General features: G+C 36.1%; 1 protein-coding gene across 3 annotated transcripts in view; it reads left to right on the top strand.

Moving 5' to 3' along the window:
- Positions 1-24482, top strand: part of LOC106056374 (organic solute transporter subunit alpha-like) — a 53951-nt gene that overhangs the window by 7262 nt on the left and 22207 nt on the right. For all 3 annotated transcript variants that reach the window (XM_056020799.1, XM_056020798.1, XM_013213083.2), the window contains 2 exons: positions 14512-14664; positions 22277-22434. In XM_056020799.1, the coding sequence (XP_055876774.1) occupies positions 14550-14664; positions 22277-22434 (273 nt within the window). In that variant the 5' untranslated portion in view covers positions 14512-14549. The remainder of the gene's footprint in view (positions 1-14511; positions 14665-22276; positions 22435-24482) is intronic.

Genomic DNA, 24482 nt, shown 5'->3' with positions numbered 1-24482 from the left:
ACATAGAGTACAGAATTAAGTAGAACATATCTAGAACTTACTCAAGAATTATCTATTGCATTGGTCACATAGAGTACAGAATTAAGTAGAACATATCTAGAACTTACACTCAAGAATTATCTATTGCATTGGTCACATAGAGTACAGAATTAAGTAGAACATATCTAGAACTTACACTCAAGAATTATCTATTGCATTGGTCACATAGAGTACAGAATTAATTAAGTAGAACATATCTAGAACTTACACTCAAGAATTCATTATAGCCTATTCGGTTTTTTAGTTTTCTTTAGCGTAATTATCGATTAGGATTTTTTTTCGTAAGGAAAATATTTTAAATAAAAACCTACTTGAAATAAAAACTTTCTGTCATCAGTTATTTTCATCAACGTGTTTTGTTTTTAAAATCTGAAGCAAATCGATATCATTCACTTTAAAATGTTACACTGAACATGCGTTGAAATTTTTTTTTTTTTTTAAATATTGATTCGACTCACTAAAGAACTACACCATTTAAGCAGCGGCATTTAAAAAAAAAAAGAGGTGGTATGAATGGGTGAAGTGTGTTGCTTACATTTTATTTCGATATTTAAAACTCCAGTTAAATATGCCTTTAGCTCCACCAAGAATTGATCAAGAGACTCATCTACCTCCCATCCCCTTCCAGAACAATCTCGCATCTGGAGTTAAGAACTAATGGAAATTTTTGTAATCTCATCCAATTTCTGCCTGTAGATCTTTCTGGAGCATAGACCATTACGTCCAGGCATCTCGATTTGGGGCAATTCTCTCCAACTGTCAGCACATCTTGCCCATCTGCTTGGCATCTGCTTCAAAATTTCGGCGCCATGTATTTCTTGGCCGTCATTTCCTTCCTCTTGCCTTAGAAGTTTTAGCTAATGTCATGTCTTGTGGTGGTGTTGGATGCAGGCTTATCTATCGCCAGCGTCTCTGAAGGATATCTTCTTCAATGGGCTGCTGCTTTGTTCTTTGCCAAGGTTCCTCCATGGTGATTTTGTCTTGCAAGCGAATCATAGGAGCTCCCTCCTGAGGCAGGTATGGAATACATGGGTTTCTTTTCATTGTAATAGCGGTGGTTGTTCTCCAGATCTCAGTTCCTTAAAGTAGTACTGACTTAATCATAGTGTTGAAGAGACTGATCTTGGTGTTGGTGCTTATTTCCCTGGATCCCCAAGTGTTCTCCAGCTGATGGAAGTCTGCTCGAGCTTAACCATTGCGGGTTCTCTTTGGTTGTTCAGGATACTGCCAAGATGAAGCTTTCTACCTCTTCGTCTTTATCTTGAACACCTCGCTCTTTCCTCTGTTTATGGTAACACCCAATCTTGCTGGGTTGTCGCAACTTCGCTTCTCTTTTCCTGCATCCGCTGTTGTGAGTGTTAGGGACGAGCCATGTCGTCTGTGAAGTTGAGGTCGTCTAGTTGTTTCCAGAGTCTACCTTTTCCACTTCTGGTCTTTTGATGTTTTGAATTTCTGTATGAAGTGGTATTTGTTATCATTCATGTAAAGCCTGTTAGAAAGTAGCGAGAGAGGGGATGGAGAAGGGTTGCTTTGGATATGGATCTTTTTTACATTTTTTTTAGCCCCGTCGTTAAACTCGAACAGTTAATTAACTTAACGTACTAATAGCGATTGTGTAATTACTTTGATCACCAGAAGCTGTACGGCCTTGCTAGAATGAATCAACTTTGTTTGGCAATATTGACCAATGAAGCCACTTGTTGGTCGTTACGCTCATTGTTACTGTAACTGTAACACGAACAAAAGTTTCACGAGAATCGAAAGCCCTCGTTTATCATCCCGCAGTATTGATTTTGCTCTAATTGTTTTATAATGATATGGGGCTTCTCGTGACCGTACGTAGAATTGAAATGAGCGCATCTGCGTATACTGCAATTTAATATGAGCAATTGTTTCACAGTAAGCTGTTAGTCTACTTAGCCACCTTTTTTTTTTCTACTTATTGCCACTGTGGATTTTTATAAAAGCTCTTAGCATATCTTGTTTCTCCTGCTAACATGTGAAGTACCGTCACATTCACATTTTAGCATTAAATTGTAGAAGAAATACATTGTTTCTCTGACAATCCTTTAATTAAGTGATATTAAATTACATTATATAGACTCAAATGTTTTGGAATGTGCTGGAAATGAAAGAAATGGAAATTATAGGCTTAATTAAACATCTTCGTTCTTTGTATATAAAGAAAAACAAAACAATGGACGTACACCTACGGTACAACCCCCCTGACTTGCTTAGTTAACTCACTCTTGTCATTAAGGCTATGCGGGACACTTGACACACTCCCACCCTTTTTTTCCCATATTTTTTCACTTTAAATATATAACCTACACTAATAAAAAAAAACAACTAGAAATGGTAGTGTTTTATTTTTAAATGGTAGTGATGGTAACGGCAGCCATATTGGATTTTTGTTTGTGATTTTGAAAAGAACAAAAACTATTTAGCTAACTGAATAAAAAACGAATATATTAATGAAAAAAAAATTCTAAGCTAAAACTATTTATGTTGACCGCACTTGTTGGGGTGTGCCACCAATGACCTTGTGAGCAGGAGTCGTTGTACTTTGTAGAATGTAGGGAACACAGAATTTAGTGAGCAGTGTGCCGTAAGGGAAATAATGATTGGAGGAGGGTTGAGTACACAATGCAGAAAGAAGCGTAAAACTAAATAAGGACTGTGCTTCTGGGATGCACAGTGGAATAGATAAAAGCTCATGACGCTGTTCTTTCTGCCTCCCTCCGCACTTAGTCATGAAGTCGCAGTGTCTCTGTTCTAGTGGATTTGACTTTTTGCTGGGATGCCTCCCTCCGCACGCATGCCGGATATTAATGTGAACTGTTATGTGGAGCTTTAATTTCAATCACATACACTCTTTTTGTGTTCTGCTTTAACTTGAATCACAAATGTGTACCCATATTATAGTGTTTTTTTTTTAAACCCCTCGCCCCGCCAAATGTGCGTGCATGAGACGAATGAAATTGTTTGTGTTGAGATGACAGATCCTAGACTTTGGTTCCCTGGTTGTTAATTTTAATCTGAGATGCTAATCCACGTTTTACGTCCTTTCCTTTTGTTAGTTCGACTGTTTACTAATGCTAAATACATCACATAAATATGAAATTGAAAAATGCAAGATGTATTTCAGAACTTTGGCTGTAAAAAAATAGATAAACCTTTTGCTTGACCAGAAAAATGTTAAAGTACACGCCTTAAGTTTATTTTTGAAGATTCGGTCTAAAACAATTAAGTGGGCTTATTTTTTGTGCGCTTCTTAGGTTAATTGAATAATTGTCTGAAAAAAAAATTTGTCCTTGGAAAAACATCTGTATTCATGACCTGATTTTTGTGGAGTGTATTAGTAAGAAGTAACAGGACAACGGTCATTTGTATAAATATGAAATGAAATAATATTAAAGAATGTGAGTTAAAACTTTGGAATAATTTATTTTAATTTATTTACTGTAGCCTACATAATTAGAACTAGATCTAGAATCTAGACTAGATCTAGAATTTTGATATAGAATCTAGATTTAGACTAGAATTTGTATGGCTTTACACGTTTAATCTTAAAATTACTAGACCTTGGCCAATGTTATGATCAGGCATAGTAGGCCTTTTGGTACTTGGTAATGGTGTAGGCCATACCAAGCTGTTCGTATCCGATTCACTTCTTAATCACTTAATGTGATACTACTGTTTACATAATAAATAAATCTGCACCCCTAAGCTGTCAGAAGATAAGCTATTGCCTTAATAATAAAAATTTTGTTCAAATTATTCGCATCCCGTAAGTCATCCTCTATGGACAACTCGCAACTGGCTCAAGAAAAACTGGTCGCCCCCACCTCCGTTACATAGATGTAATAAAACGGACCCTTCAATCAGTGAACATCAATACTGACCATTGGGAAGACATAGTTCTAGATCAGTAATTCCCAAAGTGGTCTATATAGACCCCCAGGGGTCTACGAAGACTCCCAAGGGGTCTACGAAAGTGAAAAAACAAATTGGGGTCTATGAGATGTCCACGGGGGTCTACGATAATAGATTTCATTTAAGCACGTCGTGACTTTAATTTTTACATCACATTAATGTAATTCTTCACACTAATATATAATGTATTCTTTAGTTAATCCTTTAAATATTTATCCTGCTATTCAAAGGAAAAATTGTTGTATTTAATTTCAATAATTTTTTTAAATAACTTAATTTTGTCTACATGTAAGTAATATTTAGCAAAAAGAAATGTAAACTGTATAGTGTTGATTATTTAAAATTGTCATTCTTTCCTTATCAAACACGCTAATTGCCTTTTTATGACGATATGAAACTAATTACGCTGGAGGATCAACTGAGACAATATCACCCTGATAAAAAAAATAGAAAAACTTTCGAACATTCAAAGATAAAGTTCAGAATAGACCCACAAAATAACTCTTCGACATCATGTAGAGAAGATGAAGGTTTGTGGGTGTCTTACACTATCTGTTTACTTAAAGCTAAATAGGCGCTTGGCTTCCGAACCTGGGCTCCTGGATTTGAATTTCGGTGAATTTTTAATTTCATGATTTTTGGGGCTCCCCTTGAGTCCACCCAACTCTAATGGGTACCTGACTTAAGTTAGGAAAGTAAAGGCGGTTGGTCGTTTTGCTGGCCACGTGACACCCTGCTCGTTAACCGTTGGACAAAGAAACATGATCTTAACACCATTACAAGGTCTTAAAGGGGAACTTTACTTTTTATGACAAAATACGTAAAACATTAAAGGTAAAACATTGATTTTACCAGCCGTTGTAGTTTTAAAAACTGTTTTACACAAACCTACGTCTGATATTATTAAAAGAACTGCTTTAAGCAACACTACAGTTCAAGGACACGTCGATGACATGAGTTATAAAATTAAAAGCTTATTATGTAATTCTTTGCAAACGACATATATACAGTTTGGGATCAGCGGTGTCACAGGCTATGACAGGGTGTAGTGATGTGTGTTGCAAACTGTATTAGGCCGCCGGCTCCTTTTTTTTTTTTTACTCAGGATTGACCCACAAAACCTTTCCCATTTTTGAATATAGTTGCAAGGCAGGAGAGTTTTGAATTCAGTTTTACTTCTGCTAGGTGGGTAGCCAGCCAAGGCTAATGAGCCCTTCATGCTTGACGCTCACTGGCTTCGCCCCTTCTCCTGTTAGTGATAACATGTTTGTGGACTCAATATATGAGCAACACTTGAAAGATCAAGAAATACACCAGAAACTGTTCTTTGCGAAAACTTTATTAACTAATATTTAATGTTTGAAGCACTACTTCATAGAACAACAAATTCCTATTTGAAACATAACATCTGTAGCAACGGATGATAAACTGGCAAAAAGACATTTCCTGTTTGTTTGGTGATTCCAGCAGTACATATTAATTTTTTTTTTTAAATTGGTTTCAATTTGAATTTTATCAATAAAAAAAAGATAGATCTCTATAATTTAGTATATAGCTTTAAATTACTTATTTAAAATGGATTTTTAGCGGCCCACGAAATATAACTTTATGTACGGCAGTAAGCTTGCGTTTTTTCCCTTATAAAAGCTTTGTTTCATTTTAAACTTGTTGTTTTTTTCATGTATTTCTTGATCATACTTGTCTTTTTATTTGAAAACTGGGTCTCGCTATTAGTTGAAAGAAGATCTGCATATCAAATGAAAATCGTGAATGTGAACTATATATTTCAACATGTTAGGACTAAATGTTTCTGAAACAAATCTTTATTTCTTCGAACGAACTGAGCAGACAAAAATAAAATAATGGAGAACATTAAAAATACTTTCCTTAAAAAGACAATAACCTCATTAACTTTCCTTAAAAAGACAATAACCTCATTAACTTTCCTTAACTTTACTCAACTTATAGAGCAATTGTTTTTTTGTTTTTTTTTCAATTACTAATGAATGTTAGATTTAAAAAAAAAATGGAACGTTTTACCTTGCCCCCTTCACCCCTACCCCCTGAGAAAAAATCCTGGTTAATCGAATGTATAGATCTACTAGACTTTATAATACTCCAATGTTAGGCCTTTAGATCCAGACTTAGAAGACGATGCGCAAAATTTTCCTTAGCATTAATTTATTAATCTCTTCAAGGAATAAAAGAACTACCTGAAGACCGTTCAAGTTAAATATTTTCTCGTTCTGTAGCCAAGTTTAAATTTCTTTTTTTTTTTTTGAAAAATTACAGCGGTTAAACTAGAGTTTTCCCATTGGGGCAACAAGGTAGTGATTCTTTTATCAGCAATACACGTTAGAGCCATTTTCGAGATCCGTATCTAGGTTCCACGTATATACGAGTTGAATAAATGTATTGTAACAAAAGCCACATAAACAATGGAATTATTTCAAAGCTGTACAATTCACCAATAACTCGTTGACTAATTAATTATTGAAATTCCACATCGTCAGTTGTCTTGGAACGCTAGAAAGAAGCACCTCTACGAGGTATAAAACAAATAATCGTCAGGTTTCTGGGAACAATAGATGGAAGCACCTCGCTACTCAGTGACGTTCGTTGAAATTGTCTTCTAATCTTCAACCCCCCCCCCCCTCCATTCCTCTGTCTTTTGTCTTACAGAACCTCTTCCAATGGCAAGCCCGTTTATTAAATGAGTAAAATAAAATTGGTTAACTAAAAAAGTTAACTATATTCAGACTATGACATCTGGTGCAGAGCGTTAGAAGAAAGTCTCTATGGTTTGGTTGGATAAGTTAAATATACGAATTCTTCCTTCTTTGACAATGACTAAGTAATCTCATCATCATGCTAGGAGAGGAGGGAAAATCTAATTTGTTTTTTTTTTGTTTTTCAGTTGTTTTTTTATCGGGGGAATCTTCAGATTAAAATACACATCGTCATTGAAATTCAGTCATAACCTGCATTGAAATATATTTGTAATGTTTTTCATACAGAAATTTCATTGCGTCACAGCTTCAGGGGGGGGGGGGACGACGGCTCAGACGAAACGTTTTTGTCAACCAACCACGAATTCCATGCACCAAAATACGAATTTTTCATTTGTCATGAAGCTCTTGTTTTACCCTGCTCTCTACAGAATAACTCCTAGTATCAACAAGTTAGAGGCTAGACACGAGACGATTGATTTAGATTCGATCGAGCCTTGGAGTTCGATGCCATAGAAATCACACGAGTCTTAACAGATTAAAATGTTCATCCAGATATTAATTTACGTTTAATAGTAACGAAGAATAAGCATGAGTGTGTGTACGCGAGTCTTTGCCGGAACAAAATGTGATGTTTGTGTGGTGTTTGTTTTTATTGCACCCTGCTCCATTAGTTTTGAATCACATTGAAATAAAATATCAGCACCACAAGGAATTAGATGTTTTGTAGACTCCCCTTGTTTCTAGTTCTTTATTCCTGCTGTAATCTATAATTGTGTGTGTGTGAGAACAAAAATTACTTCGATGTGAAAATTAGGCGAGCTTTAAATCTAAGGTTAAAATTTATATTACATATATATTAAAAAAAAACAACTCCAGAAATTATTTAACTTGGCACTGTCTCCCAGTTGACATCTTATGATTACATCATCAGTGCTTGTCGTAATAACTGGCAGGAAGTTGTCGTAATTCTCTGTCATTCTTTTGGCTTTTGCTTACTTCATGAAAATCAGAGTTTTTCATAATTATTATTTGGATTCATGTTGCTATATTGTATTATTTTTGTGATAAAGTAGAGATTTACTTTATTATTTCTTTTCTCGAAAAACAAAGTTGGCAATTTGAAAATTCTCTGTCGTCTTCGTTGTGCTCAAAATGTGTGCAATGTCTTCTGAAACCAAATAAACAATGCTTATTCTTATCTATAAAAAAAAGCTTTATTCGATAGAATTAGTTAATTGGCAGCTCCAACAAGATTACCAAAGAGGTTTACAAATATCCTTACTATATATTTATACTGTCTGTTAATGTCGCATAGTAATTCAAAGTGACTGATGTGAATGCGATTTAAGCTTTAGGTAGAGTCTCTCTCTCTCTCTCTCTCTCTCTCTGGATGTGAATAGAATTAGGACAATGTTGTGGAAAGAAAAAAACAATTCTGCACTTTTTAAAAAATCCTTTTACACTTTGGTTAGGGTCCTGAACACTTTTTCTTTCCTACAGACATGGAAGCTGGGATAGTGGAAACGCTTTTTGCTCAGGTGTAATATTCCACCTTCTCCCCCCCCCTCCCATTCGGTTCCGCCAGAAGTGTGTTCATGTTGTATAAATATTATATATGCAGCACTATGTGCAATATTTTTGATGAGTGAAAATAGTAAAATAAATATAACGAATCAGTGGACAGTCCTGACCAGTGCGCGAAACGCGGGCCCTCTGGTTCGACTATTCTGCCTAGCGGTACAAATAGAGGCACATTTCCAATGTTATTTCTATTTTGGATTAAAGCACAAATACGCTAGAAGAATGGCAGTCCATAAAAAAAAAAAGTAAATGCCAAAAAAAAAAACAACAACCAACAACCACCATATATCCTAATAAAACTATTTAACACATAAACACACGACCACAGATCCCCCCTACCCCCAACCCCTCCAATAAACTTTTTGATCGGTAGTGTTTGCCAGTCCTGAACTTTGCCATCACCCAGACCCACCCCACCCCGCCCCGCCAAAAATGTGTATTTACACAACCAGACAGCCGCTAGGCAATTTAGTAGACAAAAAACGTGAAGAATACCAATAGGTCTACAGTGTCTACAGTGAAATAACATCATTTAATTTAAACAAGTGGCCGTTTGGAGGCTAAGGGATAAACTTTGTATTTTCCTTGCGCGAGAAACTTAAAAAAATTATGAACACAATTTCTGTACAAGTTTCTATTTTCTGCTTCCGACAAAAATAAAATTATTTCCTTTATGTAGTTTATGTTTTAAAATCAAGTTTAATGTTTAGGTTGTTGAAGAAATTATGAATTCTTTCTTCTGACGAATGTGTTAACTCATGCTGATTACTGAAGGAGATCCACAATAACAATTAGAGTGTATTAATGCTTAACTACAGATGGTGTGACTCTTCATTGGACCTCACGGCTAGCCAAATCCTGAACCAAACATAGATTTAGAACGTGAAAGAACCGCTTATTTTCTTGCCTCAGACTTGAAAAACAAAATGACGCCTGATTGAGCAAGTATAAAAGGTCTGCATATGAAATGAGGTTGAAGGGTAGTTAGTACGCGCACATGGCTTGCGCATAAACACCGGCACAGGTGATTGATCGGCGAGCGTAGGTAAGGAGTGTCCCCGGTTCCTCGGTTCCTCAGTTCAGGATGACCCTGCTGACTTGGCAAGCATGTCGTTGACCCCCGTGCGTCTGGTTTCTTAACATTTAACATTAGTCCCTGGTGTGTGATTCGGTAAATGAAATTGGAACTGTCACTTTGAGTAGATGAGCACCGAATCCAGAGACAAGTACTTATGACGTCCTCGCGAAAGATGACAATGTATATACTACACACATACAAAACGTAGAGTGCTCGTTAAGCTCAGAATTGAACATAACGTTCTCAATGACAATTCTCTATAAATAGGATCAGCTTTTCTTGAGCTATCAATGATCACATCTGTAAGAATGTGTTGTGTCTAAACAGTTCTTGGATGTAGACATCTTATAAATTACTGCATGCCAAGCTTTCTTATTCTTTTTTTTAACATTCCTTGCCGCCTCTACAAGCTGCAATGGTCATTCAGGCACACTGATTGAAGTAAATGTAAGGTCCCAATGGCAAACATGTAAGAATCTTTTGTTTATTTAAACGCTGAAAGATGTCATTTAGCTTGTCATAGTTGTGAATTGTAATGCTGCAAAGAGAGAAGGTACCGTGATGTTCTCTCAACAAATGTCTTGAATTGAGTCATAAACTTATCCAACGTTACAGTTTTAAAGCCACTATGTCCCAAAACTATCCGTAAATATTATAATTCAATAGTGCAAATGCATAAAACTTACAATACACACACACAAAAAATGAATTAATTTTATTGACGGCTATGATACAAAAATCGATTTGGAAAGTCATTAGTGCTTGAGAGCTGTTGAACACTTTTTCTACTTATGGCTCTTTGTTTAGCTATACTCCTTAACTAGTACTTAGTCTACAGGTGTGAACTGGTACAAGAAAAGATGGACAATAACTAAGCTGGGATTACGTGGCTTGGCCACACCCCAGACTTTCTTGCTCAACTTTTCTATTCATTCTTTTGACCTCTCTTTCTTCCTTGCTGCAACAGACTCCTGTCACCTGTTTCTCTCCAGTCAGTCCCAATTCTATTTTGCTATTCAATAGAAGTTTCTTGTCTCACCTTGGCTTGACCTTGACCTGCAAGAATTAAGAGTGCATTCCATCCTTTCTGGCAACATACATCAACTTTTACTATTCACTATACCACAGTGCCAGACTTTTTTTTTTAGTATTCCCAGTTTACAAACTACCAAAATATTGATGTGCTTGGTATTTTAGAAAATTAATATATCACTTATTTGCACAGTGGAATCAAAATACTAACCCCACCTGTTAGTAGCACAAAATATGGCATGATGGCAACAGCGTCCTTGGCATTGTTTATGTTTCAAAATTTGTCTCAATTTTCTTTTCATTTTCTTACTTTTTTTTTTCTTAAGTTTCCATTATTTCGCTGCACATTTCTCCACATCGCTTTCTCGTTTTAATTCACGTCTCTGACTACTGTATATGTTATTGCCATGAAAGAAGTCTTTTGAATGTAAAAAAGAATCGTCAAAATCAAAATGTTAAGAAAGAGCAGAAAACTTGTGATTTATTTATAAAAATCCCCATCCCCTCTCTACAGCTATAAATCATCAGATAAACATTCGATCTTTGTAGAAAACTTTGCCGTTGCACAAATCTTAACGCCCAGTATGCCACTGAAACATGCAGGACAATGAAAATTTAACAATCCCCTGATAACCATTGTATAACATGTATTTAGATTCCACTCTGACAAAGTTAGAAACGAAGTATTATTAAAACGTGATGACCCACTTAACTTGCAAGATCTGACCTTGTACGACAGAAACGGAATAGGTAAAGAGGTTACCAAGTACACAGACATCACAGGCCTCTCTCTCAGCTGGAAGCGAAAAGAAAAATGGCAGGTGTAAACAAGTCGGCATCATTTAGAGAGCAGCATGTGAGAAAGATGTGTAATGACTGGCCTCGACAAGGATTGTCTGGAATGTTGATGCAAAGATTACGTCAGTCAGAACTTTATGTGTCTAACAACTTTGACGTGCTCAGTTTATTGCGTTTCTTTTTGACATCATCCCTCAAGTGAGAGCCAGTTCGCCTTTTCATTCCTCTAACAAGTGTATAGTTAGGCCTCCTTCCATCCTCTATTACTCATGTTTTCCATTTTCTTAGAGTTTCTATTCTTTCTCCTATGTGTGATGTCCATCGTTAACCAGACCTAGTCATCTTAACAGAGGCCCGGTGGCTGAGTGGTAAAGTGCATGGCTTCCGAACCGGAGGTCCCGGGTTCGATCCTAGTGCAGACTGGGATTTTTTTATTTTGGGATCTTTTGTCGCCACTGAGTCCACCGAGCTGTAATGGGTACCTGACATGAGTTGAGGAAACATAAAGGTGGTTAGTCGTTGTGTTGTCCACGTGAAACTTTCAGACATTTGTCATGTTTAGTCATCTGAACCCATTCCCCGTTCTCTGTCAACTTTTTATTTCTTTCGTTACCTAATTGTGGAGATGTTTGTTACAGGTGTTGGATCATTAGTGGACTAGTGTTCGTTTCAGTCAGGTGCGGTTTACCAAGTAAAAAAAAACGCACAAAAAATGTCATAAGCATTAGTCTACCTCTCAGTGTAATTGGCATTTTTACTCTTTTACTGAAGTGTTTTTGTTTAAAACCAATAGAAACTTATGACGTATTTGAAAGCTGAACTGAAAATGTACTTTGCATCATGTTACTCTGTAATGAAGTTTCCTGCTGGTGACAGACGAACGTAATGAATCCCTGGAGTCGACGTCCTATTACTTCACATCTATGTCACTTTATATTTGGTCAAAGTTCCTCACCTAGTCCCTCAGGTTCAAAAGAAAGTGGATGTCATATTTACCTACTATGACCAACGGTCAAGGAGAGTGCCAAGTGGATAGCTAATAAATCTCTTCACTTTCCATAGAAATTGTCAAGGATGTCACACAGAGTTTAAATTGGATTTTAAAGGGAAACTCCGATGGTTTTTAAAATTTGAGTAATTGACATATTTAATTCTGCCTAAAAAGTTGTAATAGTAAACATTTTACCATTTTTTTAAATTTAAATGCTTAGAAACATTTATATTTAATACATTATTGAGTAAATTCTTAACATCTAAAACAAAACGAAGTTCTTTAAATTTTGCGTAAAAAGTTGTAATAGTTAACATTTTACCATATTTTTATTTAAATGCTTAGAAACATTTATATTTAATAAATTAGTCAGTAAATTCTTGACATCTAAAAAAAAAAAAAAGGTTTTTTTTTTTAGATTTTGTTTTTAGCGTAGGGGAACGCCACTTCCCTCAACAATACTGAAAGGGAAACTAGATTTAACCAATCGTATCGGTTCATTCTTACAGTAACTGTTAGACTGTTAGGCTTACTGGCTTAGTGACGGCCTAGTCCAGAGCTATGGTACAGTTATATAGAGATAGATCTAATAACCAACTCGAGAAATAAGTAACATTTTCATCTAAGCCCCTCCCTGTCCCAAAAAGTAAATAGATTGTGTCTCTGATTCTAACAAATTGGTCAGTGTAAGGCTAGTCTAGACTTCGTGGAGTCGGTCTGACAAGACAACCAAGCGATAGTATTTGTTGTGTGTTGAGTGGTCACGCGAGAAGATACACACTGCCGTGGTTAGTCAAGCATGTAAATCTACTTTAAACACGCAATTTTTTCTTTGCTTACAAGATCAAGACCTAACTGCTTAGACGAAGATATATTTCTTTTACGAAAATGTAAACTTTACTGTATGGTCTCCCGTTATACAATAGCTTAAATTAATTGGTTTGTGTGACGTCACATAGACACCCGGTGAAAGTCTGGCCGTTTTGGATGCGCAGGAAAATTACGTCAGAAAAACATCAATTACTAGTTATTATTGCAAATTTAAAAAAAAAAAGAATAATATATTCATTATCTATTAATCAAAACACATATCAAAAATTGTCAAAACCATCGGAGTTTCCCTTTAAAGTCGAGTTATTGGAGTTTAAGTCGTAATCCACTGAGCATTCTGGTGGCTAAACAAAGCAGCCCCTAGTGTACTTAACCGACGAGTAATTAATACATTTTAAATATCATTCTTTAGTCAAGGTAATTTATTTCAGAACACTAAATTACAAAATTCTCATTAATGTTTTCCTTAGTCCCTTATCTATTGATTGTATTAGTCATGTCGCGTGTGGAAGTCTTTGCTCCAGGGACATAAAAAGACTCATTGTATTTACCTTCCTTCTCACTTTCTCTGGGCTGAATCCTGCAATATATCTTGTAGGGCCTACTTCAAAATAGCGTCGGTGTAAGGTTTGGGTTTTGTAGGGAAGAGGTCAGGTATAAAAGAACATATTAGTTTCTGGGAGTTGAAAGCAGTATGATGCGACATCGCCCACGAAGACATCGAGTCTCATTGGAACATGTTCGAATGTTAATACACGAAACAATGACTTGAGTCGTGTGTGATGTCATTACAGGTTCAATGAACTCCTCACTTTCTGGGTTTCTGAAGTATAAAATAACTGAGGTAAACATCCTCACCCCACCCCTCATTTGATTACGCTGTTACATTTCCATTGAGTTCCATGACCTCCTAACGCGCAGGTGAAAGTGAAGTTGCCAACATTTTTTTTTTATAGCTTATAACAACGTTTCTCAAACTGTGTGGCGAGCCCCAGGAAAAAAATAGGGAGTCGGGGGCGGGGGGATCCGCGAAAGCGGTTATTTTTTAAAAAATAAACAACTTGTATTTATCATTGTAGTTATAAATCCATATTTGAATATTAATCTAGTAAAAATATCATTGTTATCAATGTTAAAAGAAAAAAAATGATTTTAAACAATTGTTCGGGTCGTCGTTTCATCTTCTAAGTGAGAGGTGTCTGCATCAAGTTCGAAACACTCATTTGAAGAAATGTCAATGCGATTCTAGAGTGGTCTTTCTTACGTCGCCACTAGCCAAAGTTTGAGAACCATTTCACTAGAGTGCGGTATGTCTCCATGTCTAGTAAGCACTAAAGCTACCTAAAGGTCCTTAAATCCAAGATAATCAGGATTTGAGCACGTGACTTAGCTGCCATGCTGTCTTACCCCTCTGCCCCCCACGATTTACTAAGTCTTCTTTACTTTTAATTCATTTTGTCTATCTTAGAACTCAACATTTTTTCTGTCCCCAGTGTGACGTAGAAGTGTTCGCAGGGCCGAAGGGACCAAGATGAAGGGAAGTAATTCAAGCTCACCAGACCTACAAAATCACTCAATGAACCAGACAGCTGGAGATAACTGCTCTGACTCGATGCCGGTTCCGTTATCCCAAGACTTTTTTCAAAGTAAGTCGGCCATTTTGTTCATACTTTTTTACGCTCTGGCCACGCCCGTTATATTTATAGGCATGAAGATCAATAAAACGGAGTTGCGCCAGGGTTCAAACTCGGGCCCACCGAACGACAGTCCTGAGCAGTCATCCTATTAAGATCGAGCATTAATAACTATAATTAATAAATCTATAAATTTATAGAAGCGGGCTCTATGACATACTTCCTCACGACCCCTTTATTTCATTTTTAGCGGCCCCCGAAAGGGGAAAAGACGCTATTAGTTTTGTGTGGAATGTCTGTCCGTCCGTCCTGTTTAGATCTCGTAAACTAGCAAAGATAGTGAAAATCCGACATCATAATATTCTAGACCATTCAAAGTTCTGATGCAACGGCTATTTTTTCTTTTCTAAAAGAGAAAAATCTAATTTTTTAAATCACTTATGCAAGCAGTTTTTTCATAAAAATACACAACTTTTACAACTATTCACTATTAATATAACAAACACTAAAGGCCCTTTAGTAGGGGAGACTGCCATTTACCATATTTTTAACACATTTATGCAAATGCTTTTAGATTTTTTGTGAAAAAAAGTTTTTTTTTTATACATTTGTATTGCTAAGATACGTAACTTCTGTCATACTAATTACTACATTTACAAAAAAAAAAAAGAAAATATCTATTTAGTATGCATATAAGTTGGACATAATTTAAAACAACAATTAATAAGTAGTTTATCATATTATCGCGTGAACTGGAACATGACATATATAAGAAATAAAACATTTAACTATAGGAATTAATTATTTTTTTCATAAATGTATTTTTCTTGAGGCTTTGAATAAGAGATTGACCCTTTACAAAACAATTATATCAATTAGATATTCATTATAAGACATCAGTTACACATCTGTCACTTTCACCTATCCCTTGGTCTGCTGGACTGCTGGGTACCACACAAAGATCTGTCAACCTTCCTTCTCCATTCTTCTCTGTCATTTGTCTTTGATAAAATTTCATTATGATGTTCTTTCTGAAAATATTGAAACCTGCCTGGGTGGACCACTTCGGGGGCCGATTTTGAGTTTGATTTTCACACAAACTGTCTTTGTAACCTTGTTTTTTGTTTTTTTTTCTGTCATTGTCTCACAATATCAGTCTTGAATCAATCCATTACATTTACTTCCCTTATATTGTGTTTTTTTTTTTGGATTCTCTCCCTTTGTCTAAGAATACTTATGCGAAGTGCTGATGTAGTGTCTCCAATTCTTCTCACACCTATCTCGATGTCCGAGTATTTTATGACCTCAGAACTGGTGTAGCACTATTGTCCTAATTTGCACGTGACTAGTTTGCTATCTTCACTGTATGTCCTGAAAGTAGGTTACACATCGGGTAGGGTGGTGGTGGTGGTAACTCGACCACCATATCAACGTGCTGCCAAACCACATTGTTTTGTTCAGTACTTCTTCCTGTCAGTAATGTCAGTGACTGTCGCTCAGTGGGAAGAGTCACAATGTTTTGCTGCAGTGTTACAACCTTGTCTGAAAAGGTGACATAAAACAACGGGCTCTAAAAAAAAAAAGGGGGGGGGGGAGAAGAGGTTTAATTAGCAATAAGGAAAAAAAAAGAAATTAGTAAAAACAAAAAAAATATTAAAGGAGTAAAGGCTTTGAATAGCTGCTTCTGACAGAGAGAAATAGACCTTAATCGCCTTCTGTACAGAGAGAAAGAGAACCTAACTGCCTACTGTACAGGCCAAGGCTCTACGGGAGGACTAATCCTTCCAGTCTTGTTACCAATTGGAGTTCATCTCAGGTGCCTACTGTACATAGAGAAAGAGAGCTTTACCGCCATTCTGTACATGGAGAAAGAGAACTTTACCGCTTTCTGAACATAGAGAAAGAGAACTTTACCGCTTTCTGAACATAGAGAAAGAGAACTTTACCCCTTTCTGAACATAGAGAAAGAGAACTTTACCGCTTTCTGAACATAGAGAAAGAGAACTTTACCGCTTTCTGAACATAGAGAAAGAGAACTTTACCCCTTTCTGAAAATAGAGAAAGAGAACTTTACCGCTTTCTGAACATAAAGAGAAATTTACCGCTTTCTGAACATAGAGAAAGAGAACTTTACCGCTTTCTGAACATAGAGAAAGAGAACTTTACCGCTTTCTGAACACAGAGAAAGAGAACTTTACAGCCTACCGTACATAGAGAAAGAGAACTTTACAGCCTACCGTACATAGAGAAAGAGAACTTTACCGCTTTCTGAACATTGAGAAAGATAACTTTACCACCTACTGTGAAGAGAGAAAGAGAACTTTACCGCTTTCTGAACATAGAGAAAGAGAACTTTACCACTTTCTGAACATAGAGAAAGAGAACTTTACCGCTTTCTGTACATAGAGAAAGAGAACTTTACCACCTACTGTGTAGAGAGAAAGAGAACTTTACCGCTTTCTGAACATAGAGAAAGAGAACTTTACCGCTTTCTGAACATAGAGAAAGAGAACTTTACCGCTTTCTGAACATAGAGAAAGAGAACTTTACCACCTACTGTGCAGAGAGAAAGAGAACTTTACCGCCTTCTGACTCTCAAATAAAGCTTTTAAAAAAATCTAGTCAAGATTCAAAACAAAATTGTTTTTTTTTTAACTTGTAACTGAACGCACCACTTTAATCTTTCAACTAGCTGACCTGACAAAAAAAAATGTATAAGAGTTTGCGCATACATGTATAGTCTGGCACCGAGTTGGAATCATTTGATGTAACAGGGTTACATAACAACCTTTCCTTCATTTGTAGGCTTCTTCTTTCTCTTATAAATTATACAACGACGCAGATTTTGTTGTAGAAGAAAGTACGAAAATGCTCTAGGCTATCATCTGTTTGTTTTCTGCTCTCAGGGTGTGCGTTATGCAGAAAATAAAATGTATACAACAGAACAGAATAACAAACATATAGATCTAGAGATGAGGGGCGTGTTCAAGATTTAAGATTGTTGATGTTTTTATTGTATGCTTTATGGGCTGGGACACAATGTGCTCAGCTGTAATATACATTGGATCTTATATAGTCTCGAAATGTACATAATAATAATAATAGCTATGGTAAAATGTAGAAACAGTATCTATGCAGAATTGATAATCGTACAAAAAGATTTGATCCGTTTCTAAAAAAAAACAAGGTTACAAAGACAGTTTGTGTGGAAACACAAACTCAAAATCGGCCCCCGAAGTGGTCCACCCAGGCAGGCTTCAATATTTTCAGAAAGAACATCCAAATGAAATTATATCAAAGACAAATGAGAGATAAGAATGGAGAAAAAAGGTTGACAGATTTTGTGTAGTGCCCCAAAGGTCCAGCAGATCAAAGAATAGGTGCAAGTGAATGCAAAGTTAGATGTGAACCTGGCCTAACTAGTTCCCCCTTTCAGACCTTGTGGTCTATAGGACAGATGATGTAAAGTTCATCTGTTTTTGTGGCCTACGGTGTCATGTAGCCAGCACAACGACCAACCGCCTTTACTTTTCCCCAACTAATGTCAGGTACCCATTAGAGCTGGGTGGACTCAGAGGCGCCCAAGGATTCCGAAGTTGAAAATCCCAGTCTTCACCAGGATTCGAACCCGGGATCCCCGGTTCGGAAGCCAAGCGCTTTACAGCTCAGCTACGGCGCCTCTCCTGGCCTAACTGAAGTCTTATAATTGATATAATTGTTTTGAAAAGGCTCAATCTCGTATTGCAATCATCAAAAAAAAGAAAAAAAGAATATTTCCGCTATTAAAAAAAAAGTTCAGGAATATGAACTTTACAAGATTACTATTCGTTTTAAATTAGGTCAAACTTATGATGCATACTAATTAGCTTTTTCTCTTTAAAAAACTGCTTGCATAACTGATTTTAAAAATTAGATTTTTCGCTTTCAGAAAAAAAAAAAGTAGCCGTTGCATTAGAACTTTGAATGGTCTAAAATATTGTGATGTCGGATTTTCAATATCTTTTCTAGTTTACGATATCTAAACGGGACAGACGGACAGACATTTCACACTAAACTAATAGCGTCTTTTCCCCTTTCGGAGGCCGCTAAAAAAAGACAAAAACACTTTTTTTTAAATAATGTTTTTAGAAGAAAAATACTTTGTTCTTTTCCTTTTACTTTCTTGATCTCTCAAATCTACATCTCCTTGATCTAGATGATTGCAGCTTTTTAAATTATTATGATTTCCAGAGCACAACCTTTCCTTCATTTGTAGGCTTCTTCTTTCTCTTATAAATTATACAACGACGCAGATTTTGTTGTAGAAGAAAGTACGAAAATGCTCTAGGCTATCATCAGACTTCACTCACACAACTTGACGTGACCATTAGAACACAGATCGACACTTTATATATATATATATATATATCTAACACACACACACACACACACACAGACTTAGCGCTACCAAGGATCTGTAATTTATCTATATATCAATTGATCTGCACTTTGATCTGGACTTCTCTGCTTAGATCAAGTCAAGACGAAGATTCTGACACAGCTACTCGTAAATGTTTTACATGTTTTGGGTCGAGACGACCGAACGACAGTCCAGCGCACATGCCACACGACCATGCAGCTATCCCTACTGAAGTCAACAGCTAACAGAAGTCTAGCTTGCAGGAGCAGTAAACCCTTATAAGATCAGCTAACAACAGCAAGTTCTCGAGTTACTCTAATACAAAGGCCGGCCGATCCACCCTGAACAGTGCCAACCTTAGACGGATTTTTCCTTAAACCAAATATTTGTTTTGGCTATTGTTCATTACACCAATTTAACCATTGACCTTTCTTGAAGATAAAATTCTGCTTTGTTTCTGGAAGACAAACACTATGCTTGATCACTTAGCTGTCTGCGCTCTAGGGGAGATTAATTGAACATTTAATACAGATAATGACTTTTGTTATCAGAAAGAGCCATGACTTTAGTATGCTTAAAATGCCGAATTGAATGATAAGGTGCACGATCCATGCACGAACCTTCAATTTCATCAAACTAGACTGAGGACAATACTCAAATAAACTTCATAGTATTTTTAATTGAACATTACTAGAAGAAGCGAAACAAACATCTCATAACACACTGAAAGAATGTCGCGATCACCTTTCTGACATTTCATTCAGAACAACTTTTAAAAGAATGGAAGATGGTCTCGGTAGATTGAGATGACTAGATCCAGAAGTGTCTTAAGTATTTTCTAAGGAAATTATTCGTGTATGTTTTAGACGTATGTACATTGTTTAAATGGCTGTCTCGCACTCTTACGGTGAATGGGAGGTAGCAATGGCTGCTCACATTTGAAGCTTAAGAATTTATTTGACAAGAGATGGAAGGCTAGACTTTTGGAGTAGCATGGTAGTTTGGATTTATCTTACAGGGGGGGGGGGGGATTATTCTTAAGACGTCCAAGAGATTTTAGGGGTTAGGACTTGATAAATGACGCGTGAGAAGCTTTGACGGTAAATTTAAGTGGCTTTATAGTTTTATCCCCTGACGGTAAATTTAAGTGGATTTAAAGTTTTATCACCTGACGGTAAATTTAAGTGGATTTATAGTTTCATCACCTGACGGTAAATTTAGGTGGATTTATAGTTTTATCACCTGACAGTAAATTTAAGTGAATTTATAGTTTCATCACCTGACGGTAAATTTATGTGGATTTATAGTTTTATCACCTGACGGTAAATTTAAGTGGATTTATAGTTTTATCACCAGACGGTAAATTTAGGTGGATTTATAGTTTTATCACCTGACGGTAAATTTAAGTGGATTTATAGTTTTATCACCTGACGGTAAATTTAAGTGGATTTATAGTTTTATCACCTGACGGTAAATTTAGGTGGATTTATAGTTTTATCACCTGACAGTAAATTTAAGTGGATTTGTAGTTTTATCACCTGACGGTAAATTTAAGTGGATTTATAGTTTTATCACCTTACGGTAAATTTAAGTGGCTTTATAGTTTTATCCCCTGACGGTAAATTTAAGTGGATTTAAAGTTTTATCACCTGACGGTAAATTTAAGTGGATTTATAGTTTCATCACCTGACGGTAAATTTAGGTGGATTTATAGTTTTATCACCTGACAGTAAATTTAAGTGGATTTATAGTTTCATCACCTGACGGTAAATTTATGTGGATTTATAGTTTTATCACCTGACGGTAAATTTAAGTGGATTTATAGTTTTATCACCAGACGGTAAATTTAGGTGGATTTATAGTTTTATCACCTGACGGTAAATTTAGGTGGATTTATAGTTTTATCACCTGACGGTAAATTTAAGTGGATTTATAGTTTTATCACCAGACGGTAAATTTAGGTGGATTTATAGTTTTATCACCTGACAGTAAATTTAAGTGGATTTGTAGTTTTATCACCTGACGGTAAATTTAAGTGGATTTATAGTTTTATCACCTTACGGTAAATTTAAGGGGATTTATAGTTTTATCACCTGACGGTAAATTTAAGTGGATTTATAGTTTTATCACCTGACGGTAAATTTAGGTGGATTTATAGTTTTATCACCTGACGGTTAATTTAGGTGGATTTATAGTTTTATCACCTGACAGTAAATTTAAGTGGCTTTATAGTTTTATCACCTGACGGTAAATTTAGGTGGATTTATAGTTTTATCACCTGACAGTAAATTTTAGTGGATTTATAGTTTCATCACCTGACGGTAAATTTAGGTGGATTTATAGTTTTATCACCTGACAGTAAATTTAGGTGGATTTATAGTTTTATCACCTGACGGTAAATTTAAGTGGATTTATAGTTTTATCACCTGACGGTAAATTTAGGTGGATTTATAGTTTTATCACCTGACAGTAAATTTAAGTGGATTTGTAGTTTTATCACCTGACGGTAAATTTAAGTGGATTTATAGCTTTATCACCTGACGGTAAATTTAAGTGGATTTATAGCTTTATCACCTGACGGTAAATTTAAGTGGATTTATAGTTTCGCCAACGTTTTTGTTTTCATTCTAAGCCTAACTCGTTTTGCTGTGCGGGTTCATATAAAAAAGTGTTGGTTTTTTTTACTAAAGAAAAAAAATACAATTAGAATTTGTAAATATATATGTGTGACTATGTTCTAACAGTTGATAGGAGCTTCGTAACAAAGGGAAGGGCTCTCCTAAATGAAACTATTTAGTAATAGGGTCGGCATTATAGTGATACAGATACCGTAGAGTTCATTAAAGATGTAAAGAAATACATAGGCTCCCTATTCTTTATCTCTTATTCAGAATGCTTATTGGCAAGTAGGATCAATACATCTGTATTATTAGCTTACATTCTCTTGTGTTTAAGGAAGTATTTTGTACAATTTGGAAGTGAAAAATTGAATCATTTGTTTCAAACAAAAATTTTGCACATAGTATTATAATGCAAGCAGTATGGCTTGTTAGCTCAATCAGGTTAATAACGTCTTTTTTTCTGAATGACAAATAAAATATGAATGTTAAAATATTATTGGAAAATTTGTAGGAATTATTTTTTTTTTAACTTTTATATTAATTGTTCTAGTTCTTCAATTTAAACTTTGAATCTGTTCCTTCCCCCCTTTTTTTTTTTGTTCAGGTCTTGTGGTGGGCGAGAAAGTAATGGTCGTGGTCTCCTGTTTAGTGGTCCTCGCTACACTGGCGGTGTTTGTTGATGTGGCTGTCTACGTAGTACGTCGCTACAGCACCAGCAACGACCACAAAGCCAAAACTCTACAGATTTTGAGTATCTTCCCGGTAAGAGAAATATTGTTTTACAAACTGTATTGGAGACAGAGGCGTAGTGAGCAAAACGTGCACCCGGGTACTTTATTGGCGCTCCTCTCCCCCATTTACCATGAACACCACATAGAAATATTGGCTTATAAATATAAAAAAAAGGATTTAATAATAGTATATTACAAATAACCTTAGAATGTTAAAATATCTACCTACAATAATTTTTTTGGCGCCTCTCTGGGTGTGGCGCCCCCCCCCAACAGAAGGATAGCGCCCAGGGCATCGTGCCCCCCTCCTCTTCACTAGGCGCCCAGGTTGGATACTCAGAGATGTTGCACTCTAACACAAATATTTTGTTTACATTATTAACATTAATCAATGAATTCTTACTTTGTAAAGGTTCCTTCAGTGCCCCTGTCTGTGTGTGCAGTGTTATACTTTAGCTTGCTCATTGAGACTGAGGACTAATCCCATATGTAAACATTTAGTTTTAGAAACGTTTTAGTCATGTCTGTGTAGGAACCCAACTCTGTTCAACTTCAACCTCAATAAGAAATTCCAAACCTCCACGAGGATCTTAACATGGGAGACTCTTAGCCAGTTATACAGCCCACAAAGCCATGCTCCCCAACTGCTTCCAAAACAAAGAGCTACTTTTTTTTTTTTAAGTAATTTAGAAAGACAAAGAAAATCTTGAAAAATGCTTTCATTTAACTCCTTAGTCCTGCTATGTGTGTTAATGCAAAAATTTTGAGAAGGATTTAGCCCATGAGTTCGAATTCAGGTCGATCACCTTTTTTTTTTTTTTTTTACAAATGCATTTAAAACGCGATCACCCAGATACCCCGTTCTTTCTCCCTCCAGCCCTTTCCAACTGGTCCGGCCAAGTGATAGGGTCATAGCGTTTTGACAAAGGTAAAAGTAGGAAACAAAAACATCGTTAAAAATATTTCTGACCGCAAACATTTATTATTGGTAGTCTAGGACTCTAAATCTATTACAAATTTAATTTTCATCAATTTAAGCCTTGTTTGTTTGTTGTTTGTAAGTACTTTTGTGTACTTTGCTTGTTTTTAGTGTTGTACATCTTTTTGTAGAGCCCATAACTTTCTTGCTTATAGCATGATCAGCGCGCTATGGTCCAATCTCTTTTGTGGGCCAGTGGAGTTAGTGAGTCTCTTGTAGAAGATCTGCCTTTAGGGGCTCAGTAAACACAACTCAGCTCAATGCGGGAAATGAACTCGAGCCCCCTTGTTAGGTAGCAAAACGGTATTTGCCCCTCAGCCACACACCCAAGTAGTGCGAAGAGCACTACATTCTAGTTTTTAAAAAAATGGTCCAAAGAAATGTAGACCGTAAAAGGGAAAGCCAGCGAGCAAAACATTTGTTATTGTTCTATTTCTTTTCATGCCATTGTTTTCTCATTTGTCTCGCTGACAGTCCAGAACAGCCACGTCAACAATGAACAAGTTTCTTGCCTTGACAAAACCCTATTTGTCCTCATTCCCCCCCCCTACCTAGATTTCCCCATCAAACTTTCCCCAGCATCGAGGTTGGAATATAATCTCGCACGAATGTCAGAGATTAACTAATGTCATGTCTGGTTTCAAAACTGAAATGAAAATACATTTCAGATTTTAAAAAAATATGTTGACGTGTCTTTGTTTCTTTGTTGATGTTGACGTGTCTTTCTTTCTTTGTTGATGTTGACGTGTCTTTGTTTCTTTGTTGATGTTGACGTTTCTTTGTTGATGTTGATGTGTCTTTGTTTCTTTGTTGATGTTGACATGTCTTTGTTGATGTTGACGTTTCTTTGTTGATGTTGACGTGTCTTTGTTGATGTGTCTTTGTTTCTTTGTTGATGTGTCTTTGTTTCTTTGTTGATGTGTCTTTGTTGATGTTGACGTGTCTTTGTTGATGTTGACGTGTCTTTGTGGATGTTGACGTGTCTTTGTTGATGTTGACGTGTCTTTGTTGATGTTGACGTGTCTTTGTTGATGTTGACGTGTCTTTGTTGATATTGACGTGTCTTTGTTGATGTTGACGTGTCTTTGTTGATGTTGACG

The sequence above is a fragment of the Biomphalaria glabrata genome, chromosome 2, assembly GCF_947242115.1.
Source record: "Biomphalaria glabrata chromosome 2, xgBioGlab47.1, whole genome shotgun sequence".
NCBI lineage: Eukaryota > Metazoa > Mollusca > Gastropoda > Planorbidae > Biomphalaria > Biomphalaria glabrata.
The sequence above is the reverse complement of the archived record's forward strand: the minus strand, read 5'-3'. Positions and strand labels throughout refer to the sequence as shown.